Raw genomic sequence first — 22005 nt, forward strand, 5'->3', positions numbered from 1 at the left:
TCATTTAGGTGGTCTTCTTTTTTTTTTTTTTTTCTTTTCCATGGTATCTTGGCTTTCCATGCCTACAATACTCTCATGGGCTCTTCAGCCAGATCCGAATGCCTTAAGGGCTGATTCTGAGGCCACAGTGTTGTTTAGGACGTCTGCCATTCTATGAGTCTGCTGTGTATCCCACTTCCCATGTTGGATCTTTCTCTCCCTTTTTGATTCTATCAGTTAGTATTAGCAGACACTTGTCTTGTTTGTGTGATCCCTTTGATTCTTAGATCTATCAGAGCCATCGAATGTGAACTGAAATTGATCACTTGGACTAGTGAGATGGCATTGGTACATGCCACCTTGATGGGATTGTGTTGGAATCCCCTGGCACATTTCTAACTCCACCATTTGGGGCAAGTCTGATTGTGCATGTCCCAAATTGTACATCTCCTCCCTCTCTTTTTCCACTCTGAAATTTAACAGGGATCACTTTTCAGTTAAAATTTAAACACCTAAGAATAATTGTGTGTTAATTGTGTGTTCAACCACTAGTACTAGAACAACAACAACAACAAATACTAAAAAGGATAAAGTATTACATTGTACATCTAGAGTCAGGACAAGAGCTGATCAGTTCATTGTTTCTTATAGTGTCCATTTCACTTCAACAGGTTTCCCCTTTGGTGCTCAGTTGTCGCTGATCAGGGAAAACAAATGATATTTGTCTCTTTGGGACTGGCTTAATTCACTCAGCATGATGTTTTCCAGATTCCTCCATCTTGTTGCAAATGACTGGGTTTCATTGTTCCTTACTGCTGTATAATATTCTATGGAGTACATGTCCCATAATTTCTTTATCCAGTCTACTGTTGATGGGCATTTGGGTTGGTTCCAGGTCTTAGCTATTGTGAATTGAGCTGCAATAAACATTAAGGTGCAGACGGCTTTTGTGTTTGCCAATTTAATTTCCTTTGGGTAAATTCCAAGGAGTGGGATGGCTGGGTTGTATGGTAGGGTTATGTTCAGGTTTCTGAGGAATCTCCAGGCTGACTTCCATAGTGGCTTAACCAGTTTGCATTCCCACCAACAGTGGGTTAGTGTCCCTTTTTCCCCACATCCTCTCCAGCATCTATTGTTGGTAGATTTCTGAATGTGAGCCATTCTCACCGGGGTGAGGTGAAACCTCATTGTGGTTTTGATTTGCATTTCTCTGATTGCTAGTGATCTTGAACATTTTTTCATGTGTCTGTTGGCCATTTGGATTTCTTCTTTTGAAAAACGTCTATTGAGGTCCTTGGCCCATCTCTTAAGTGGGTTGTTTGTTCTGTTGTTGTGGATTTTCTTGATTTCTTTGTAGATTCTGGTTATCAACCCTTTATCTGTAGTATAGTTTGCAAATATTTTTTCCCATTCTGTCGGTTGCCTCTTCACTTTCCTGACTGTTTCTTTTGAAGTACAGAAACTTCTCAATTTGATGCAATCCCAAATGTTAATTTTGGTTTTAACTGCCTGTGCTTCTGGGGTCTTTTCCAAGAAGTCTTTGCCTGTACCTATATCTTGCAGGGTTTCTCCAATGCTCTCTAATAATTTGATGGTTTCGGGTTGTAGATTTAAGTCTTTAATCCATGTTGAGTGTTTATTTCATAAGTTTATTTCAGAAGTACAACTTTAGGAATATAGTTATTCTTCCTACCATACCCTCCCTCCCACCCATACTACTACCCCTCTTCTTTCTCCCTCTCCCCTTCCCAGTCCCATTCTCCATTAAGGTTCATTTTCAATTAACTTTGTACACAGAAGACCAATTCTGTACTAAGTAAAGATTCAACAATTTGCACACACATGCACACACATACACAAAAAAAAAACTATTTGAGAACCAGTTTTACAGTTAACTCTCATAATACAACTCATCGAGGACAAGTAGACTAGTTTTTAGACTAAGCCTATGGAAGATTGGAAATATAAAAAGCTTATTTTGTTGCCCCTATTATTATTACTATTTTTAAGATTTTATTTTATTTAAAAGGCATAGTTACAGAGTAAAGGAGAGACAGAAATTTATCTGCTGGTTCACTTACCAAATAGTCACGGCTGCTGGGGTTGGGGCTGGTGCTGGGCCAGGCTGGTGCCAAGAGCCAGGAGCTTCATCTGGGTCTCTCACGTGAGTGACAGGAGCCCAAGTACTTGGTCCATCTTCCACTTTCCCAGGCACATTAGCAGGGAGCTGGATCAGAAGCGGAGCAGCCAGAACTCGAACCAGTGCTCATACAATGGGATGCCAGCATTGTATGTGGTGGCTTAATCTGATCTACCACAATGCTGGTCCCTGTCTCTATTATTAATATCTCTTTCTTAAGATTTATTTTTATTATTTATTTGAAAGCCATAGTTAGAGAGGGAAAGATAGGGATCTTCCCTCTTCTGGTTCACTCCCAACATGGTCACGGTGGCTGGGCCGGGCCAGGCTAAAGCCAGGAGACAGGAGCTTTATCCGGGTCTCTCACGTGAGTGCAGGGGCCCAAAGACTTGGGCCATCCTCCCCTGCTTTCCCAGGCCATTAGCAGAGAAATAGGTCAGAAATAGAGCAGCAGTGCTCGAACTGGTGCCCATATGGGATGTTGGCATTGCAGCCTGGTAGCTTAACCCATTGCACTGCAACACCAGCACCTATTATTAATATTGCTCTCTTATATTGATATCTTGTGTCATACATTTATTATAGTTGATGAACCAATATTGATAGATATTAAAGTTTGTAGTTTACATGAAGGTTTACTCTTTGTGTTGTATATTCATGGGTTTTGACAGATCATGCCCATCATTATAGTATTAAAAAGAAGCTTCATTGTTATAAAATTCCAGTGCTCCACCTGTTCATTTCTGATTCCTTGGCAATCATGATCATTGTATTATTTCCATAATTTTGTCTTTCCCAGAATGTTAGCAATATACATATACTTCAGATTCCTCTATGTCTTTCTCTGGCTTGTTAGCTCGTTTCTTTTTATTGCTGAATAATATTCCCTTGTATATTATACCATAGTTTGGTCTCTGCATTTACTCTTTGAAGGAAACTTTTGTTGCTTCTGAGTTTTGGCAATTATGAATAAAGCTGCTGTAAAGATTTGTATGTTGGGCTGGCGCCGTGGCTCAACAGGCTAATCCTCCGCCTTGCGGCGCTGGCACACCAGGTTCTAGTCCCGGTTGGGGCGCCGGATTCTATCCCGGTGGCCCCTCTTCCAGGCCAGCTCTCTGCTATGGCCCGGGAAGGCAGTGGAGCATGGCTCAAGTCCCTGGGCCCTGCACCCACATGGAAGACCAGGAGAAGCACCTGGCTCCTGGCTTCGGATCAGCGAGATGCGCCGGCCGCAGCGGCCATTGGAGAGTAAACCAACGGCAAAAAGGAAGACCTTTCTCTCTGTCTCTCTCTCTCACTATCCACTCTGCCTGTCAAAAAAAAAAAATTGTATGTTGATTTTTGTGCAGATATATGTTTTCAGCTCATCTGGGTCAATACCAAGGAAGTTAATTGCTACATCATAAGAGTGAGTTTAGTGTTACAAGAAACTGCAGAACTCTTCTAAAGTGGTGGTAACGTTTTGTGTTCCTGAGCAATGATGAGTTCTTGCTTTTCCTCCTGCATTCTTTCCAGCATTTGGTATTACTAGTTCAGGGGATTTTTGGCCTAGGATTCTAACAGATGTGTAATGACATCTGATTTTAATTGGCAATAAAGCCTTTCTGACGTATAATGTTGAGTGTCTTTGTATGCTTACTTGCCATCTTTAGTATACCTTTGGTGTTGTTTTGCTTGCTTCTTTTATTTTTAAAGATTTATTCGTTTTGATGGCCGGCGCCGCGGCTCACTAGGCTAATCCTCCGCCTTGCGGCGCCGGCACACCGGGTTCTAGTCCCGGTCGGGGCACCGGATTCTGTCCCGGTTGCCCCTCTTCCAGGCCAGCTCTCTGCTGTGGCCAGGGAGTGCAGTGGACGATGGCCCAAGTGCTTGGGCCCTGCACCCCATGGGAGACCAGGAGAAGCACCTGGCTCCTGCCATCGGATCAGTGCGGTGCGCCGGCCGCAGCGCGCCAACCGCGGCGGCCATTGGAGGGTAAACCAACGGCAAAAGGAAGACCTTTCTCTCTGTCTCTCTCTCTCACTGTCCACTCTGCCTGTCAAAAAAAAAAAAAAAAAAAAAAGATTTATTTGTTTTGAAAGTGAGAGTTAGAAGGTGGTGAGGAGAGGCAGAGGTCTTCTATCTGCTGGTCACGCTCCAGATGGCTGCAGTGGCCATTGCTTGGGCCAGGTTGAGGCCAAAGCCACGAGCTTCTTCCAGATCTTCCATGTGGGTGCAGGGGCCCAAACACTTGTGCCATCTTTCACTGCTTTTCCCAAGCCGTTAGCAGGGAGCTGGATCAGAAATCCCAGAACACATACCAGTGCCCATACGGGATGCCGGCATCACAGACGGTGGCTTTACCTGCTACTCGACAATGCCAGCTTTTTGTTTGCTTTTTTATTTGTTTTCTTATTGCTGAATTTTAACAGTTCCTTCCATATTTTGGGTATCAGTGCTTTAGCAAATATGTATTTTACAAATATTTTTCCCCATTTGTAGCTTGTCTTTTCAATATAAATTTTTCATTGAGTCAAAGTTTTTAATTTTCTGTATCTTAAATTTAGGTCTTTCAATTTATGTGTTTATTTTTAACATTTTGAAGTTTAATTTTGATTTAAAAATTTCATAGTGTCACTCTTAGATGTGAGAGTGGTTTTTCTTAAACATTTCTTTGTATTGAGAAAATTTTGTCCATCTGGAGATCAGATAATATAAAAAGGGCTGTCATTTATTGAGCTCTTTCTTTGTGCCAGGTTCTGTGCAGAGGTTTCAACACACATAATCTCATTTAATCCTCTGTATTTTCCACTCTCTGAAATAACTCTGGTGTCTTCATCCATCTCCAGTCTCCAAATTTCTCTGCCCTTTTAATTCTCATGTGATTATTTTCCTCATACTTCATACATGAAATCCACTTGAATAAACTCTTTCATTTCCCACCTTACACATCTATAAGCCCTTTTCTATTTTCTGTAGCAACTTTTTCCATTTTCTCTTTTCCACCAAAAGTTTCTTCCCCTCTTGTCAAAGACCAGTGACTTCACTTGGGGTCTGGAGTCCATATTCTCTTCTCTTCTTGAATATTTAGTTGCTGCGCTTAAGCTCTCTTGTGTTCTCAGCCTTTCTCGTCCATTGGATCATTGATGTCAGCATGTGGGTGTGTGCCAGTGTCTCATCCTAAAACAAGCCTTTCTTTAATCCTGTATTACAGCTGTGGGCCCATTTGTTTACTTTTATGGCCATTTTTCAGATAGTTATCAACATACGCTTTCTTTACTTTTTTTAAAAGGTTTATTTTATTTATTTGAAAGGCAGACTTACAGAGAGAAAAGAGAGGGCAAGACAGAGATCTTCAGTCTGCTGACTTACTCACCAAATGGCTACAATGCCCAGGGCTGGGCCAGGCTGAAGCCAGGAGCTTCTGAGTCAGTCATGTGGGTGGCAAGGGCCCAAACACTTGGGCCATTCTCTGCTGCTTTCTCAGGCCAGTAGCAGGGAGCTGGATCAGAAGTGGAGCAGCCAGGACACAAACCAGCCCTCATGTGAGATGCTGGCATTGCATGCTTAACCTACTGTGCCACAGCGCTTTTCCCTGTTTGGCGTTTTTTTTTTTTTTTTTTTTTAAATAAATATTTTTTTTTATCTGGAAGCAAAATGATAGGAATGACACAGACACAGACACACACATACACACACACATACAGAGAGAGAGAGAGAGGGAGAGAGAAAGAGAGAGAGGGAGAAAGAATATATATATTTCATCTGCTGGTTTACTCCCAAATGGCCACAGTGGCTGGGGATGGGCCACACTGAAGCCAGGAGCCAGGAACTCCATCCTAGTCTCCCACATGGGTTGCAATGACTAAAGTACCTGGGATATCTTCCACTGCCTTCCCAGGCTCATTAGCAGGAAGCTGGATCAGAAGTGGGAAAGCCAGGATTCAAACCTAGTGCTCTGATATGAGATGATGGTGTTATAGGTGTCAGCCTACCCCACTGCACTATGCCTGTCCCTGTTCAGCCATTTTGGCACACCTACTTTGTGTTGCAGATTGTTTTCTAGGAAGTGCGATGGGTATAACATTGCTCTAGGTTGCCATACTTTAAAGATGCCAGATATATCCCATTTAATTCTAAATTTATTGAGCCCAAATATGTGTCTCAGATATGCCACCAAGTCCATTTCGCTTTTTTAATCATCTATAACTCAAATCCATTGTGTTCCAGGTAATACCTAAATGGTAACAGACTTAAGAGTTTAGTTTTAAATCCTTAGAAAAAATGCAAGTGATAAATAGGAATCACAAAAATGTGACCTTACACATAATTATGAAATTCCTAGCTTTTGAGATAGCGAAGGGTTCTTTGTCAATTTTTCTGTGAATTCTGTTTTGTAGGTTACATGTGTACATGTGTAGTAAGCCATTTGTGTCTCCTTCAGTACTTTTCTGATGTATTGTGCTAAGTATAGTGCCAACACCGTAATGTTGAAGCTTCATTGGTAAGTAAAAGTAGTTTTTGTTGATTTTACTGTCAGAAATGTTAGAAATCAGTCACTGATGATTTGTGAGAAGTGTGTTCATGCTGGTGAGTTCAGTGTTAAGTATACCATTTACTGTGCTAATGGAGAAACTTAGGGAAAAAAATCTAAAGGATAATTTCAAAAATTTTTACATTCTTCATTTGGTTTTAGAGTGGGACAGTCCTAGATTGTACATTACAGTGACATTGATCCAGTGGCCTGAAAATGTCTACAGCTTTCAGTTGTTTTTTACAGATTTAAAAATTTTATTTACCCAAATGATATACTATGAATGATATACCATGAATGCATGTACCATGAATGTAGTTGTTAGTTGATTTCACTATTATAACCTGAAGGATATGAGGTCAAAAAAATACTTATATATAGATGTACACACATATACACACAGACACACGCACACCCTGTTAAGAGATTATCATTATATAATTTTTTTTTTCAGCTTGGTGGTTTTTGTTATGATAAAATATAAGTAACATATCTAGAATATAAAATATACTTTAACATGAAATTTGCTATGTTTTAGTTGTACAATTCAGTGGCATTAATTACATTCACGATGTTTGTAAACTGTCACTACTATTCATTTCCAGAACTTTTTGTATCATCCTAAACAGAAATTCTCTATCCATTAAGTGATAATTTTCCCTTGTTCCCTCTCATCCCATAGACACTTCAGCTCTAATTTCTGTCCTAGTGGGTTTGTGTGTTCTATCTTACCTCATATAAGTGGAATCACAATATTATCCTTTCACGTCTGGCTCATTTCACTTAATGTTACATTTTTAAGGCTCATCCATGTTGTAATGGGTATCAGAATTTCATTCCTTTTTAAGGCTGAACAATATTCTGTTGTATGTGGATACCACATTCTGTTTTCCATTCATCTGTCAACATTTAGGACCTCTCAATCTCTTTCTCTTTCTGATTTATTTTATTTATTTAAAAGGCAGAGTTAGAGTGGAGAGACAGAAAGATAAGAGATCTTCCATCTTCTGGTTTACTCCCTACGTGGCTGCAGTAGCCAGGTCTGGGCCCTACCAAAGCCAGGAGCTTCATCTAGGTTTTCCATGTGGATGCAAGGACCTAGGCATTTGGGCCATCTTCTGCTGCTTTTCCAGGCCAATAGCAGGGAGCTGGATTGAAAGTAGAGCATCCTGGACACAAATTGGCACCTATGTGGGATGACGGTGCTGCAGGTGGTAGCTTTACCTACTATCTCACACGCTGGCCCCCATTTCTACCTTTTCACTGTTGTAAGTAATTCTGCTGTGACATTGATGGATGAGTAGCTTGTTGAGTGCTTGCTTTCACATCTTCTGATTATATGCCTACAAATGGATCATATGGTGATTCTATGTTTTTAATTTTTTTGAGGAACTGCCTATTTTCCAAAGTGGCTGCTCCATTGTACATTCCTAGCAGCAATGCACAAGGTTCTAGTTTGTCTACATCCTTACCAAATCTTGTTATTTTCCAGGGATTTTAATAATAATGATTCTAATGGTATCAAGTAGTATCTCAGTTTTCAGTTGCATATTTCTGATGATATGGTCTTGAACATTTTTAGTGTCCTTATTGTTCATTTGCTTATTGGAGAAATGTCTGTTAAAGTCCTTTGCCCATTTTACAGTTGGTTTGTTTTTTGTTGTTGGTTTGTAGAAGATTTTGGTAATTTCTGGTTAAACCTTTGCCAAATTTGCAAGTATTTTCTCCCATTCTGTGGGTTGTCTTTTCACTGTGTGGAGAATGCCCTTTGCACAGATTTTTAATTCTGAGGAAATACATTTTACCTAGTTTTTTCCTTTGTTGCCTGTGCTAATGGTATTATGTCACCTCTTAAAACTTGTTTAGCTTACTATAGTAATACAATATTTTAATCACATTCAAACATTTTTTCAAAGAAAAAGCATTACTGTTCTATTTCCCTAACACTTTAAGTGATGTAAAGTTTTCCCTTTTCCCTATTCATGTTAGACACGTTTTTACATAATTAAATATATACTGTACATTTCATTCTTTGTAGTTCATTTCCTTAAGTGATAAACATATATTGAAGCAATATGTGACTGTGAAATAAATATGAGAGGCAGAGACAGAGCTTCCATCTGCTGGTTCACTCCCCAGAGTCCTGCAATGCCTCGATCTGGGCCACGGCCAAAGGAAGAAGCTGGGACAATAATCCAGGTCTCCCATGTGGCAGGAATCCAGTTCTTTATATACACACACACACATACACACACATTTATTTATTTATTTGAAAGGCAGAGTTACAGAGAGGCAGAGAGAGAGAGAGAGAGAGAGAGAGAGAGAGAGAGAGAGAGAGAGGTCTTCCATCTGATGGTTCACTCCCCAAATGACCACAAGGGCTGGAGTTGTGCCGATCTGAAACCAGGATCCAGGAGCTTCCTCCAGGTCTCCCACGCGGGTGCAGGGACCCAAGGCCTTGAGCCATCTTCCACTGCTTTCCCAGGCCATAGCAGAGAGCTGGATGAGAAGTGGAACAGCTGGGACTGAAATCGGTGCCCATATGGGATGCTGGCACTGCAGACCGCAGCTTTACCCACTATACCACAGTGCTGGCCCCAAGCTTTCCCTGCTGCTTCCCAGGGTTGGAATTGGTGGGCAGCTGGAATCAGGAGCCAAACCAGCTTTGAACTCAAGCAGTCTGATGTTGGATGCAGGGGTCTTAACTGTTAGGCTCAAAGCCTGATCCCCTATCAACATTTTTAATGATTGCATGATAGACTGACCTAATTTATTATTGCATGTATAGCCTTTTAACCCTTCACTCCCTTTTTTGTTGCCTATTTCTTAGTACTTTACTCTGTTTAAGATTTATTTATTTTTTGAAAGATAGAGGAACAAAGGAAGTGAACCAGTGGATAGAATATATATATCTGAGAGAGAGATCCCAAAAGTCCACAACTGCCAGGAACCTAGAAACTTCATCTGGGACTCCTCCTACATGGGTGACAGAGGCTCAGATATGTGGACCATCTTCCACTGCCTTCCCAGGTGCATTAGGAAGCAGCTGGATGGGAAGCAGAGCACAGCAGAGCAGCTGGGACCCCAACTGGCACTTCAATGTGGGTTGCTTATGTTACAAACAGTGGCTTAATCCCTGTACCACAGTGCCAGCCCCTGAATGTAGGGCTCCCCTTCTTATTTGCCAGTATCAATCCCAGAACATCAAGTTGAGAAGCAAGCTTAGATTTTCTGCTTAGAGACTGTATAGTAAGACCTGAGCAGCTTGGATGGTGCCACAGCTTCTGAAAGTCCAAAAAATCTGTTAAACATTCTACCCCCTTGCTGCATTCTTTATGTGACTGAAGTAACTGTGGTTCTTGGGAACCTTAAAGTAGGTATACTTCAGCAGATGATGTGTAGCTCATGTTTGAGATGCAGAAGGATGAGTGCCCACCCTCAAGAGATTTGCCACCAGGAGCTGTATGGAGATTGGGCAATGAGACATCTATATTTTCCTAAGTGTGCACTGTAACTTTGATAAAAGTGCTGTGACTATTTTTTTATTTAATTTTTAAAATTTATTTTATTTCATTTATTTATTTTTTGACAGACAGAGTGGACAGTGAGAGAGACAGACAGAGAGAAAGGTCTTCCTTTTGCTGTTGGTTCACCCTCCAGTGGCCGCCGCGGCCGGCGCGCTGTGGCCGGCACCGCACTGATCCGAAGGCAGGAGCCAGGTGCTTATCCTGGTCTCTTATGGGGTGCAGGGCCCAAGCACTGGCATTTATTTTCACTTACTTGAAAGACAGAAAGGAGAGAGAGAAAGACTGAAGGGAGGAAGGAAGTAAAGAAAAAGAAAAAAGATCAAAAGAGATTTCCCCTCTGCTGGTTCAATCTCTAAATGTCCATAGCTGCCAGGTCTGGGCCTCTTTGAAGCCAAGAGCCTAGAAACTCCATCCTGGGAACATGACTTGGGCCTAATACTATCACCATAAGAAGTGCTGAATTTGCTTTATGTTTTAGAGTTATCATTTAGTCATTCCAGAGTATACACATTTTGTTATGTTTGAGGCTAGTGTTGTGGTACAGTGAGTTGGGCTGCTACTTGCAACACTAGCATCCCAGCTTGCATCACAGCTACTGTGATTCTGATCCAGCTTCCTGCTAATGCGCCTGGGAAAGCAGCAGAAGGTGGTCCAAGTGCATGGGATTCTTCCACCCACGTGGGAAACCCAGATGCAGTTCCTGGCTCCTGGCTTCTGCGTGGCGTAGCCCTAGCTGTTGTGGGCAGTTGGAGAGTGAACCAGTGGATTGAAGATTTATTTCCTTCTCTCTTTCTCACTCTGCCTTTCTTTCTCTCTCTTCTCTCACTCTACCTTACAAATAAAGAAATATTTAAATTTTTAATGTCAATTTGCAGATTCTGTTAACTTTGTAAAGTGTTCAAAAAAGTTCATATACGATGTCTATTATGGAAAAACGGGGTTTCCAAGTTTTTTGTACCCAGATTGATTTACCTTTTAATTCCATTTTTCACAGCCTTTTTGGGGGTGTTCTCATAATTACTGTGGAAATTGTAAAGGTAAAGAATACAAAGAAAACTGCTGGTTCTTTGAGAATATCTGAATCTTGTGGAAAACAGTTATCTAGTATTCATAGTTTTTCTTAGGTTTTTTTTTTTCTTCAAGATTTATTTATTTGAAAGGCAGAGTTAGAGGGAGAGACATCTTCTATCCACTGGTTTGCCCCTCAAATGGCTGCAATGGCACGGGCAGGTCCTGTGCTAGGCTGAAGCTAAGAGCTTCATTTGGGTCTTCCATGTCGGTGATAGGGGTTCAAGTACTTGGGCCATCTGCTGCTTTCTTGGGCTCTTTAGCAGGGAGCTAGATCAGAAATGGAGCAGCTGGGACTCGAACTGACGCCCATATGAGATGCCGACATTGCAGGCAGCAGCTTGCCTTTACACTGCACCACAATATATGGCCCCCATAGTAATTATTATACTGATGCCATCTGATAATATTAAAATTGGAAAATCCATGGAACTTGTTTGAATCATCTGCTTAGGCTGCCCTAATGTGAAAAAGGTAGGCAAATAGAAGAACTGAAATTGTTATTCTTAACTGTAGGATATTCATGTTAAATGTTAAAAAAAGAAATTTAAATTTTGTAGATAAAATTTATAAGTGCAGTTTTAATTTATGTAATTTTAATAATATAATTTTTAGCATCCCTTGGCATGAGCAGTTATGATATTTGAAACATATATAACTTTTCAAAGTAGGTATATGGAATCCTGGAATGTATGTTGTTTTTTAAAAGTATCTTCAAGCTTGAAGGTAACTGTTGTTAATTCAACCTTTGATAAGCCTGAAATTAATTAAGGATTGGAATAGAAAAGGAAAAAAGTTGGGAGTGAGTCTTAACTTTTCTCAAGTTAAAATTATTATTTGATTGTTACCTACTTCTTCTAAAGAGTTTGGTACCTTCACTTCCCACATCCTGGGGAAAAATGATTCTGATTTCTGTAGTCTGTGGATGAGATGAGATTGGAAGGTTCAGATTACAGATTTAGAGGCCTTGTCCCACATGGAAATACCTGGATTTGATTCCCAGCTCCAGCTCCTAACTCCAGCTTCCTGATATTGTAGACCCAGGAAGGCAGCAAGTGATTGCTCAAGTAACTGGGTTCCTGCCACCAACATGGGAGGCTTGGATTAGATTCCCAGCTCTTGAATCTTCAGCTTGGCCCAGCCTTAGCCTTGGCAGGCATTTGGGGAGTGAACCAATGGATAGAGTCTCTCTATCTCCCTCTCTCTATTGCTCTTTGTGTTTCTTCCCCTCAAATAATTTTTTTTTTTTTTTAAAAATCACTCAAGGAGATGACCGTTATTACGATTTATACGTTTTGAAAATGGTTTATAAGTTATCATATTTGATGGTCACAGCTTCTCATAATGGTTACATCAGGAATTTATTTACTTCCTGATTGTCTAAGTTGATGTAGTATAGTAAATGGCAGTGCTGATATTAGCGTAAAAGGTTTCTGGGTCAGAGGCTTGTGTGCTTTCGGCTGAGCCAGAACTAGCGCAAGATGGTGTTTTAGCAGCGTAGAATATGTACAGACTTTGAAATAATCAGCCACTTTTCTGTTGTTTCTATTGGGGTCTCTATTGTTTCTAGTGGGGTTTAAGATTCTTGGTAATTTATATCCCATAGAGTTATAACACTTAAAATTCTTGGTGAGAAAAGAGCCTTGGTTGGCTGGTGCCATGGCTCAACAGGCTAATCCTCCACCTTGCGGCGCCGGCACACTGGGTTCTAGTCCCGATCGGGGCGCCGGATTCTGTCCCGGTTGCCCCTTTTCCAGGCCAGCTCTCTGCTGTGGCCCGGGAAGGCAGTGGAGGATGGCCCAAGTGCTTGGGCCCTGCACCCCATGGGAGACCAGGAGAAGCACCTAGCTCCTGCCATCGGATCAGCACGGTGCGCCAGATGCCGCGCACCGGCTGCAGCGGCCATTGGAGGGTGAACCAACGGCAAAGGAAGACCTTTCTCTCTGTCTCTCTCTCTCTCTCTCACTGTCCACTCTGCCTGTCCAAAAAAAAAAAAGGGGGGGGGGCCTTGGGGCTGGCGCTGTGGAGTAGTGGTTAAAGTTGGCGCTGGCTGCTCCACTTCTGATCCAGCTCTCTGCTATGGCCTGGGAAAGCAGTGGGATATGACCCAAATCTTTGGGCCCCTGCATCCACGTGGGAGACCTGGAAGAAGCTTCTAGCTTCTAGCTTCTGGCTTCTGATTGACACAGCTCCGGCCGTTGTGGCAAGTTGGGGAGTGAACCAGCAGATGGAAGACCTCTCTGTCTGCTTCTCTGTAACTCTGGCTTTCAAATAAATAAATAAATCTTCAAAAAAAAGGAGCCTTTCATTATTTTATTATTATTATCATTGTGACTGCCATTTTTGTTTATCATTATCTTAGTAATAACATTAATCAGAATTCATGGCCACATTTCAGATGTTAGAGTGAAAGGAAGAATTAAATGGAAGTAGAAACAAGTATGCAAGTATGCCAGCATTCTAATTAATGGTGTCTTTCCAAGCAGTGACTTTGAGAAGCTGTATGTATACTTGCTGACATTGCTTAACATATCCACTGGGGGGGGGGGGGTGTTGTTCCTGGTGCTGCAGATTAAGCCACTGCCTGGGATGCCCACATTCCATGTCTGGGAGCCTGGCCTGAGTCCTTTATCCTTTGCTTCTGATCCAGCTTCGTTCTCGTGTGCCTGTGAGGCAGTACACGCCGACCTCAGTACTTGGGTTCCTGCCACCCAACTGGAAACACAGATGGCACTCCTGTGCCTGGCCCCAGCCCTGGCTGTTGTAGTCGTTTGGGGAGTGAACCAGTAGATGGAAGATCTCTTTGACTTTCAAATAAATAATTTTACACTCAATGAAACACTATTCAGCTATGAAAAAAATGAAATCCTGTTGTTTGCAACAAAATGGATGGAGCTGGAGGACATCATGTTGAATGAAATAAGCCAGATATAGACAGACAGATACTGCATGCTTTCCCATCTATGTAGGCAGTCTGAACATAGAATGTTGATTACTAGAGGTTGGGATGGGATGGGATGGATTAAAGGAGTTTGGATTAAAAAAATAGAGGAAACCAATTGTGATTCATTAATTGCTACAGATACACAAATATGAGATGTTAATAATGGAGGAAGTGGGATGAAGGGTACATGGGAACTCTTTGTTAACAGAAATCCATTGGCTTTCATTTTTAAAATAATGCCTTAAGGGTTTGATGTGCATCTGTACAAAGATGTGTATGTTTAATATGAAATTGTTAGTGAACTCAATTAATAGGTGGGTTTTGAGTGAATGTGATACTGATAATTTGTTTTTGGAATATTTGTAGATTCAGCAGCATGATTTTTATGAATACACTTGTAGGCTACTCATCTGGAAATGGGCTGCTTTTGAATTAATGATCATTGGTTTGTTTTTTCCCCTAGTCAGCAGATAAGCAGCGTGCCCTAGAAGAAACCAAAGCCTACACCACCCAGTCCTTAGCAAGTGTTGCCTATCTGATAAACACCTTGGCCAACAATGTCCTGCAGATGCTGGATATCCAGGCCTCTCAGCTGCGGAGGATGGAATCTTCAATCAATCATATTTCACAAGTGAGGCCACACTATTTTCCTATTTGCTTGTAAGGAACACTTAACAGTAAACAAAGGCTATTCCTAATGCTGTCAGCCTTTATTATGTGATTCATGCATATGTATGGTTTGGAAGATACAAACTTCGGTATGAGGTTCATGTTGAGTCTTTTTTTTTTTGTGGGATGATTACCTTCTCTGTGATTCTGGCAGGAAACTAAATTTTACAACAAGTCAGTTGTCATGGTAACACAATCAGCTCTACAATGAAAACTTGCTGTTTCTTTCAATTTTTCCAAATTTCACACATCTTTGTCACTTAAGTGTGTAGTTGGTAGCTTGGTGACTTAGTTTTTTTTTTTTTTTCTGTTGAAAAGATTCATGTTTACTAGAATGGAATGTGTGTTTAATGGAATACTTAATAATGGAAAGGCTAAGTAGTTAGCAGATGTTTTAAGATTTCTTTACATAGAACTTTTAAAATTAAATGTTTTTTTTTTTTCATTATAAAAGTCATCCTCGTGAAAATAAAGAAAAACCCTTTCTCTGCCTCCTAAGCTTTTCCCTGTTAATATTTTGGCATATTTCTTTATAATAATTTTCTCTGTAAATAGTTTTTAAAGTATACCTGTGATTATAATCAATACAGAATTTTGAGCCCTGCCCTTTTAACTTAGCATTGATATAAACATGTTTTAAAATTCTTAGTAAATATTCTCAATGGCTGCATAATGTTGTATGTGTATATCATAGCTTTCTTTTTTTTTTTTTTTAAAGAATTATATATGTACTTTAAAGTCAGAGTTACACAGAGAGAGGAGAGGTAGAGAGAGAGGTCTTCCATCTGCTGGTTCACTCCCAACGTTCACTCTGCAACGGCCAGAGCTGCGCTGATCCGAAGCCAGGAGCCAGGTGCTTCCTCTAGGTCTCCACGTGGGTGCAAGAGCCCAAGGACTTGGGCCATCCTCCACTGCCTTCCCAGGCCACAGCGGAGAGCTGGATTGGAAGTGGAGCAGCCAGGACTTGAACCAGCACCTGTGTCAGATGCTGGCACTGCAGGCGGTGGCTTTAACCACTATACCACAGCGCCAGTCCCTATCATAGCTTTCATAACCATTTCTATGTTTTGGGGCCATCTTAAGTAATACTTAAGTGAAAAATTAATTCAATTAAAAAGGCAATTTTAAAAACATTAAAATGATTTTTGATCATTTATTTATTTGAAAAGAGGAGGAGAGGGAGAGGGGCCGAGAGAGAGTGGAGGGGAGGTTGGTAACCTTCATCCATCCTCTAGTTCACTGGCTGCAACAGCCAGATCGCAGCCAGGCTGAACCAGGTGTCAGGAACTCCATTCAGGTTTCCCACGTAGGTGGCAGGTGGCACTTGGGCCATCATCTGCTGCCTTCCAGGTGCATTAGCAGGAAGCTGGATTATACACAGAGCACCTGGGACTGGAACCAGCACTCTGATGCTGGCATTATAAGCGGTGGCTTAACCAGCTGTGCCTCTGCCTGAGAATTTTTAGAAAGATCTTTGAAGTTATATATTTTAGACTCTTGTCATTTGAGTAAATTTGGTAGCATTCATTACTCTTTAGACGTGAATGATTAGAGCTCTTCTGGAATAAATATAATCTTTGAAAATGTGTATACTATGGCCGATGCTATGGCGTAGCGGGTAAAGCCACCGCCTACAGTGCTGTTATTCCATGTGGGTGCTGGTTTGAATCCCAGCTGTTCCACTTCCGATCCAGCTCTCTACTCTGGCCTGGTAAAGCAGAAGATGGCTCAAGTCCTTGGGGCCCTGCTCTCGAATGGAAGACCCGGAAGTAGTTCCTGACTCCTGTCTTCAGATCAGTGCACCTCTGGCTATTGTGGCCAATTGGGGAGTGAACCAGCGGATGGAAGACCTCTCTCTCTCCCTCTTTCTCTCTCTCTCTCTCTCTGCGTAACTCTGAGTTTCAAATAAATAAAATAAATCTTTTTAAAAAAGTGTATATTACTCTCTTTTGTATATCTTGAGGGTTAAGACTAGGATTCTTGAAATCAACAAACCATTTTTGAGAGCCTGAAATTTAGCAGATTTCTGTAATGAGATATATTCTATTCCATATAATTAACTCAAATGTAGTAGGCCTTCTATTTTGGCTATTTGAAAACTTAACAGACTGATTAAAAGGGATTTCTTCTTAGCATTTTTTAGTTTAGATCAGAATTTGCCTTTATAAAGTTATTTTCACATCCCTAGACATTTTGTTGTATTGTTGTTTTCTCTCTAAGTTAAAAAAGCAAGAAGTGGTGAGTTTTAATTAGAAGTAGATTTTGTTTTGAAAAGGCCTCTGGAGGGAAATAAATAGTATTTAGAATGCTGAAATAGATGAACTTGGTCTTCTGCAGAAGGAGAGAGGTTGACAAGTTGCTAATCTGATAAGAATTTCAAGGTTTTTAAAACTTGAGGGTTTTAAAATTTTTTGCATGTTTAAAGTGTGGCAGAGGATTTTAAAAAAGCAAACATAGAAGAGAAATTAATATATCAGTTCTGAAAAGAGAGGGACTTTTTATTAATAAGTTGGTATGGGAAAGTAGGAGAGATGAGGTGGATGAACGATGACAACAAGCAAGTAACTGATTTTTCTGGTTAGGAGGGAGGAGGATGGTAAGGATATGTGTTGGTTTAGTTAATAAGAACATTTTCTTTTTGTGTGTGTGTATCATGTAGGTAGGCAATTAAAATGGTCTAGGAATTACTGTCTTTTAAGCTATTCTGATAGGATAGTTAAAAAGCAGGAGAGAAAGAGATAGGTTGGTAGGCCAGAAATAACAGACCTTGATCATAGCTGTCAAGAGTGTGTTGAGTCTTCCTTATTTGGAGTTGAGTATCTAAAGGGCAACACCTGAAGCGTTGAAGGAGCTACAACTCCATAGCAGCTGTTAAGTATATTAAAAAGTGCATCTTACTATGGTCCATGAGGGAGTGAGCAGGAGAAATGACCTGATGGAGGCTGTGTTTGAGGAATAAGAATAGCTTTTAAAATGTTACTGTTTTGTAGTATGTGCCTCAAAGATTAAAATTTTTTTCAATTATGTTTAATGTATAGATAGAATTCTTTTGAAATCATTGAATATCAATACTTTGTTGCTCTTTAGACTGGAAGCATAGAAGAAAATAGGTTCTGCTCACAAAGTGAGTACTCAGTAAATACCCTAAAACAGGTTAGCATACTTTTTTTAAAGTAAAGGTTAGGTGGAAAATATCTTAGGTATTGTGGGCTCATATGTTCTAACAAGTGTTTAAAAATGTTAAAATCATTCTTAGCTTTTGGGTTAGATCTGTCTGACATGTAGCTGAAGTTTGTCAGCCCCTCATCCAAACTTTTTTTTTCAGATATTTGAGTCTTAAGTTTTATTATTATTTTTAATGCTTTGCGTTGTTATCAGAATATTACATTTTTTTTTTTTTTAATTTTTGACAGGCAGAGTGGACAGTGAGAGAGAGAGAGAGACAGAGAGAAAGGTCTTCCTTTTGCTGTTGGTTCACCCTCCAATGGCCGCCGCGGTAGCGCGCTGCGGCCGGCGCACCGCGCTGTTCCGATGGCAGGAGCCAGGTGCTTCTCCTGGTCTCCCATGGGGTGCAGAGCCCAAACACTTGGGCCATCCTCCACTGCACTCCCTGGCCACAGCAGAGAGCTGGCCTGGAAGAGGGGCAACCGGGACAGGATCGGTGCCTCGACCGGGACTAGAACCCGGTGTGCCGGCGCCGCAAGGCAGAGGATTAGCCTGTTGAGCCACGGCGCTGGCCAGAATATTACATTTTTTAAGATGAATCCAGACTTGTGCAGCTTGGACAAAAAATGAGAATTTATATTTAAGATTGAGCTGAAGAAACAAACAGGTTCAGTCATATTAAAGACAAATTCATGTGTTTATTGAAATGGCAAAAGCTTTCAGGGTTTTTTTTTTTTTTTTTTTTTTTTTAAGGGTTGTATGGTTGTTAGCATTGTAAGGTTGGTGATGTTAGATATCTAGGCTATTAGTGTGTTTTTCCCCCAGTATCTTTTGTTCTATCTCCTGGGAAAGAACCTTAGCACTTTTCAGAATCCCAGTACTCAAGCCTTTTTCTCCGTAGAGGTACAGAGGAGTAGAGAAGGGAGGGTCAGGGCATCTAGGCTTTACTCTGGCTTCTGCTGGCTTATCTGACACTTCTGTGAACTTCAGTTTTCTCATCTGTGAGATTTTGGAACTGATAAGATGGTTTCTGAGCTGTCTTTTGTCTTGAATTCTTTTTCTGAGAGGCTCACAAGTGACCTTGATTCATATTTGCTTAGCTATCTGTTCTGTTGGCCTCTATTATTCTGATTTAACTGAAATACTCTAAACTGGTATCTGAGGGCAGGAATTCCGTTGACTCTACTGTCTATGTGTTAGGAAAAATACTTAAAGGAATCACTCATTCATTCTATCTTCAAGTCAAATATTTTGAAAAACAGGCCAGATTTGATTAGGAATACATAATGTCAGGCTTTTTTTTGTACTAACAGGACAATCTAGCATTAAGTAGTATACTAATATATATATCATGCTCAGTGTATCTTTAAAGTAGGATTAGAATAGGTTCTTGACATGGATTACTGTGTCAGAGGTGGGAAATTTTAAAGAAATTACATCTCTAGCTTTGTTGTTTGTGTTGCAGTTTTTTGGAAGCATATTATTTTAAAAAGTAACTGAAATTTTTTATCTTAAAACTGATTAGAATGTAACATTACACATTTTTTGAGAATATGTAGTTTTCAGAATAAACTTAATTTTATTGAGTAATTGAACAAGTACACATATTTTTAAGTCAGTATACCATAATGTATAAGATGTATGCTAATTACTGTGTCCATGGTTTATCCATTTCTGGTAAGTTTTAAAAGAAGTTTACAAAATATTATTTAAGCCAAACTTCTTTAAACTTGTAAACTGAGATTCTTCTGAGCCAGCCCCATTTTTTCTCTTAGCTAGTAAAATTGGTACTGTCTGTGTTCAGGTCATCATGGCTTTATAATAAAAGATCAAGAGAGGTGAAAAGGCAACATGAACTTTAAAAAGTAGTGTCATTGCCAGCCCCCCAACAGCTGACTAGAACATTTTGGGACAGGCATTGAATTAATTAGCAGGTAAGCTAGTCACAGAGATAGAAAGGGATGGTTGTAAACTAATACAAGAATGGAAGTAATTCTTCTCAACAAGTAGGTACAGAAGGCACTTGGAGGCCTAAATCATGAAGAATTTAACATGTGGGCTAATTTCTGTTTAAAAACCTTATATATAGCCTTGCTTAAAATTCCTAACTTAAAATTCAGGTAATACTACTGAAAGTTATCAGTATGTAATTATGCACAGAAAGTAGGATTTGTATACTTCCTTATTTTCCTTTGTATAGGCTTTACATTGTTTTGTTAAAAATGAATAACTGAAAATTGCTCTTTGTTTTTTGAAAGGTGCATAGTTTAAAGCATATTTGTAATTTAAATAATTAAATGCTTATTTGAAACATTAGCTTACTAGTAAAAAATCTGAGATTTTTAAAAACACCTACTTCAGTTAATTTACTGTAACTGTTTAATTGCAGATGTTTTTCCCCACTGATGGGCAGCTAACTGAGGTAGTGCTATCCAGTACAGTCACCTCTCAATTATCTGTGGTAATGGGAAGCAACAATGCATGGATAATCCTGAAACAAAATGTTTTATCCAGGACCTTCCTGTCATTGCTGTGGCCTGAGCATGTGCTTGGGTTCATGAGGGAGACCTGGGAGTGGGGCTCAGGCTTGCAAAGCGCACAAGTCAGTGTGATTATCCCAAGGAAGTAAGAGGTGTCCTGGAGGGAACCTGGGTCTGGCACTGTTTGGCTGAAGTGTCATGGGGGGAGCCTGCAGCATGCGAGACCAGCTTGGCAATAGCAGTGAAAAGGATGGGGAAACCAGTAAGGAACCACGGGAAAACATGTTTAAATCCTACACAGCTGCAGTGATATTTTGTGGTGTGTTTTTGGTTAACAGGATCTGTAGCAAACAGTAGTAGTATTAATAGCAGTATACCTGCATTGGTTTTGGTTGTCTTTGCTAGCTGAACACATTTTTTACTTGCCACAGGTGAGTGCTGTTTAGGCCTCTTTTAAATAAGAGCAAGTTTATTGTCATAATAACTACTAACTTTAGAAATCTAGGGTAAATTTGAAGTACCTTAATAATTTTTCCTAAATATCAGTGTTGAACTTGTACTTTTGAAACATAACAGCAATGCAGTGTCAAAGAATATTAAGATGGAAGGCAGTAATGATTATTGAAAGCTGTGAATTTGACTTAAGGAAAACATAGCCATGTTTTTTATTTAAAAATAGGAGCTTTACAAAATTTCTTTTGAAACTGATTATAATGAGTGTTGAAGCTGAGTGATAGGTGCTGGGAGTTTCTCATTACTTTATTCTGTTTAATTTAAATATGCTTATTTATATTCTCTGCAAGAGGAAGCTATACAAAAATTGAAGTAGGTAATTGCTGAAAACCTCAGAATCTTCTGGACCAAATGTTCTCATTCTATTTGTGGAATAGATTTAAAGCTCTCCATTAGGTGGTTACTCAAACTTGACATAGAACTTAGCCATTTTCGTTTTTATTTTCCCCAATGATTTATTTATTTATGTGAAAGGCAGAGTTAGGGAGAAAGGGAGAGAGCTTCCATCCACTGGTTCACTCCCTAGATAGGCATAATGACTGGAGCTGAGCCAGTCCAAAGCTAGGAGCTTCTTCTGTGTCTCCCACGTGGGTGCAGGGACCCAGGCACTTGGGCTCTCTTCGGTTACTTTCCCACGTACATTAACAGAGTTGGATTGAAAGTGGAGTAGACAGGATTCGAACTGGCCCCTGTACAAGATGCTAGCATTGCAGGCAGCAGTTTAACCTGCTATGCCACGCTGCCAGCCTCAACCTACCCATTTTCAAAATGTATATTTGATTCTATCCATGGGAACTTTTGCAGTATGATAGTGGGATGGCAAGCATTTTACCATATATTGCTTGTGTTGGTGTGGATGTTTAAAAAGGTTAATAAGTCCAAATACCTATAGTTAATGCTCAGGACAGGCTAATTAGTCTTTTCTTTAGATTACTGGTTCGCAACTAGGACAGTTTTCTCTCAAGGGGTATTGGTGGTTTCAGACATTTCTGGTTGTCACAACTTAC

The 22005-nt window shown here is 40.2% G+C and overlaps 1 protein-coding gene across 11 annotated transcripts in view; it reads left to right on the forward strand.

Annotated features, from left to right (window-relative positions):
- Positions 1–22005, forward strand: part of ABI2 (abl interactor 2) — a 113522-nt gene that overhangs the window by 35670 nt on the left and 55847 nt on the right. For 4 of the 11 annotated variants that reach the window (XM_062190113.1, XM_062190122.1, XM_062190111.1 and 1 more), the window contains exon 2: positions 14635–14802. The exons of 3 other annotated variants lie outside the window; for them this stretch is intronic. In XM_062190113.1, the coding sequence (XP_062046097.1) occupies positions 14635–14802 (168 nt within the window). Of the gene's footprint in view, positions 1–6498; positions 6603–14634; positions 14803–16310; positions 16388–22005 lie in introns of those variants that run through there. 4 more of the 11 variants (XM_062190150.1, XM_062190163.1, XM_062190157.1 and 1 more) reach the window with 2 other exon arrangements.

Source organism: Lepus europaeus, chromosome 1, assembly GCF_033115175.1.
Source record: "Lepus europaeus isolate LE1 chromosome 1, mLepTim1.pri, whole genome shotgun sequence".
Lineage (NCBI taxonomy): Eukaryota > Metazoa > Chordata > Mammalia > Lagomorpha > Leporidae > Lepus > Lepus europaeus.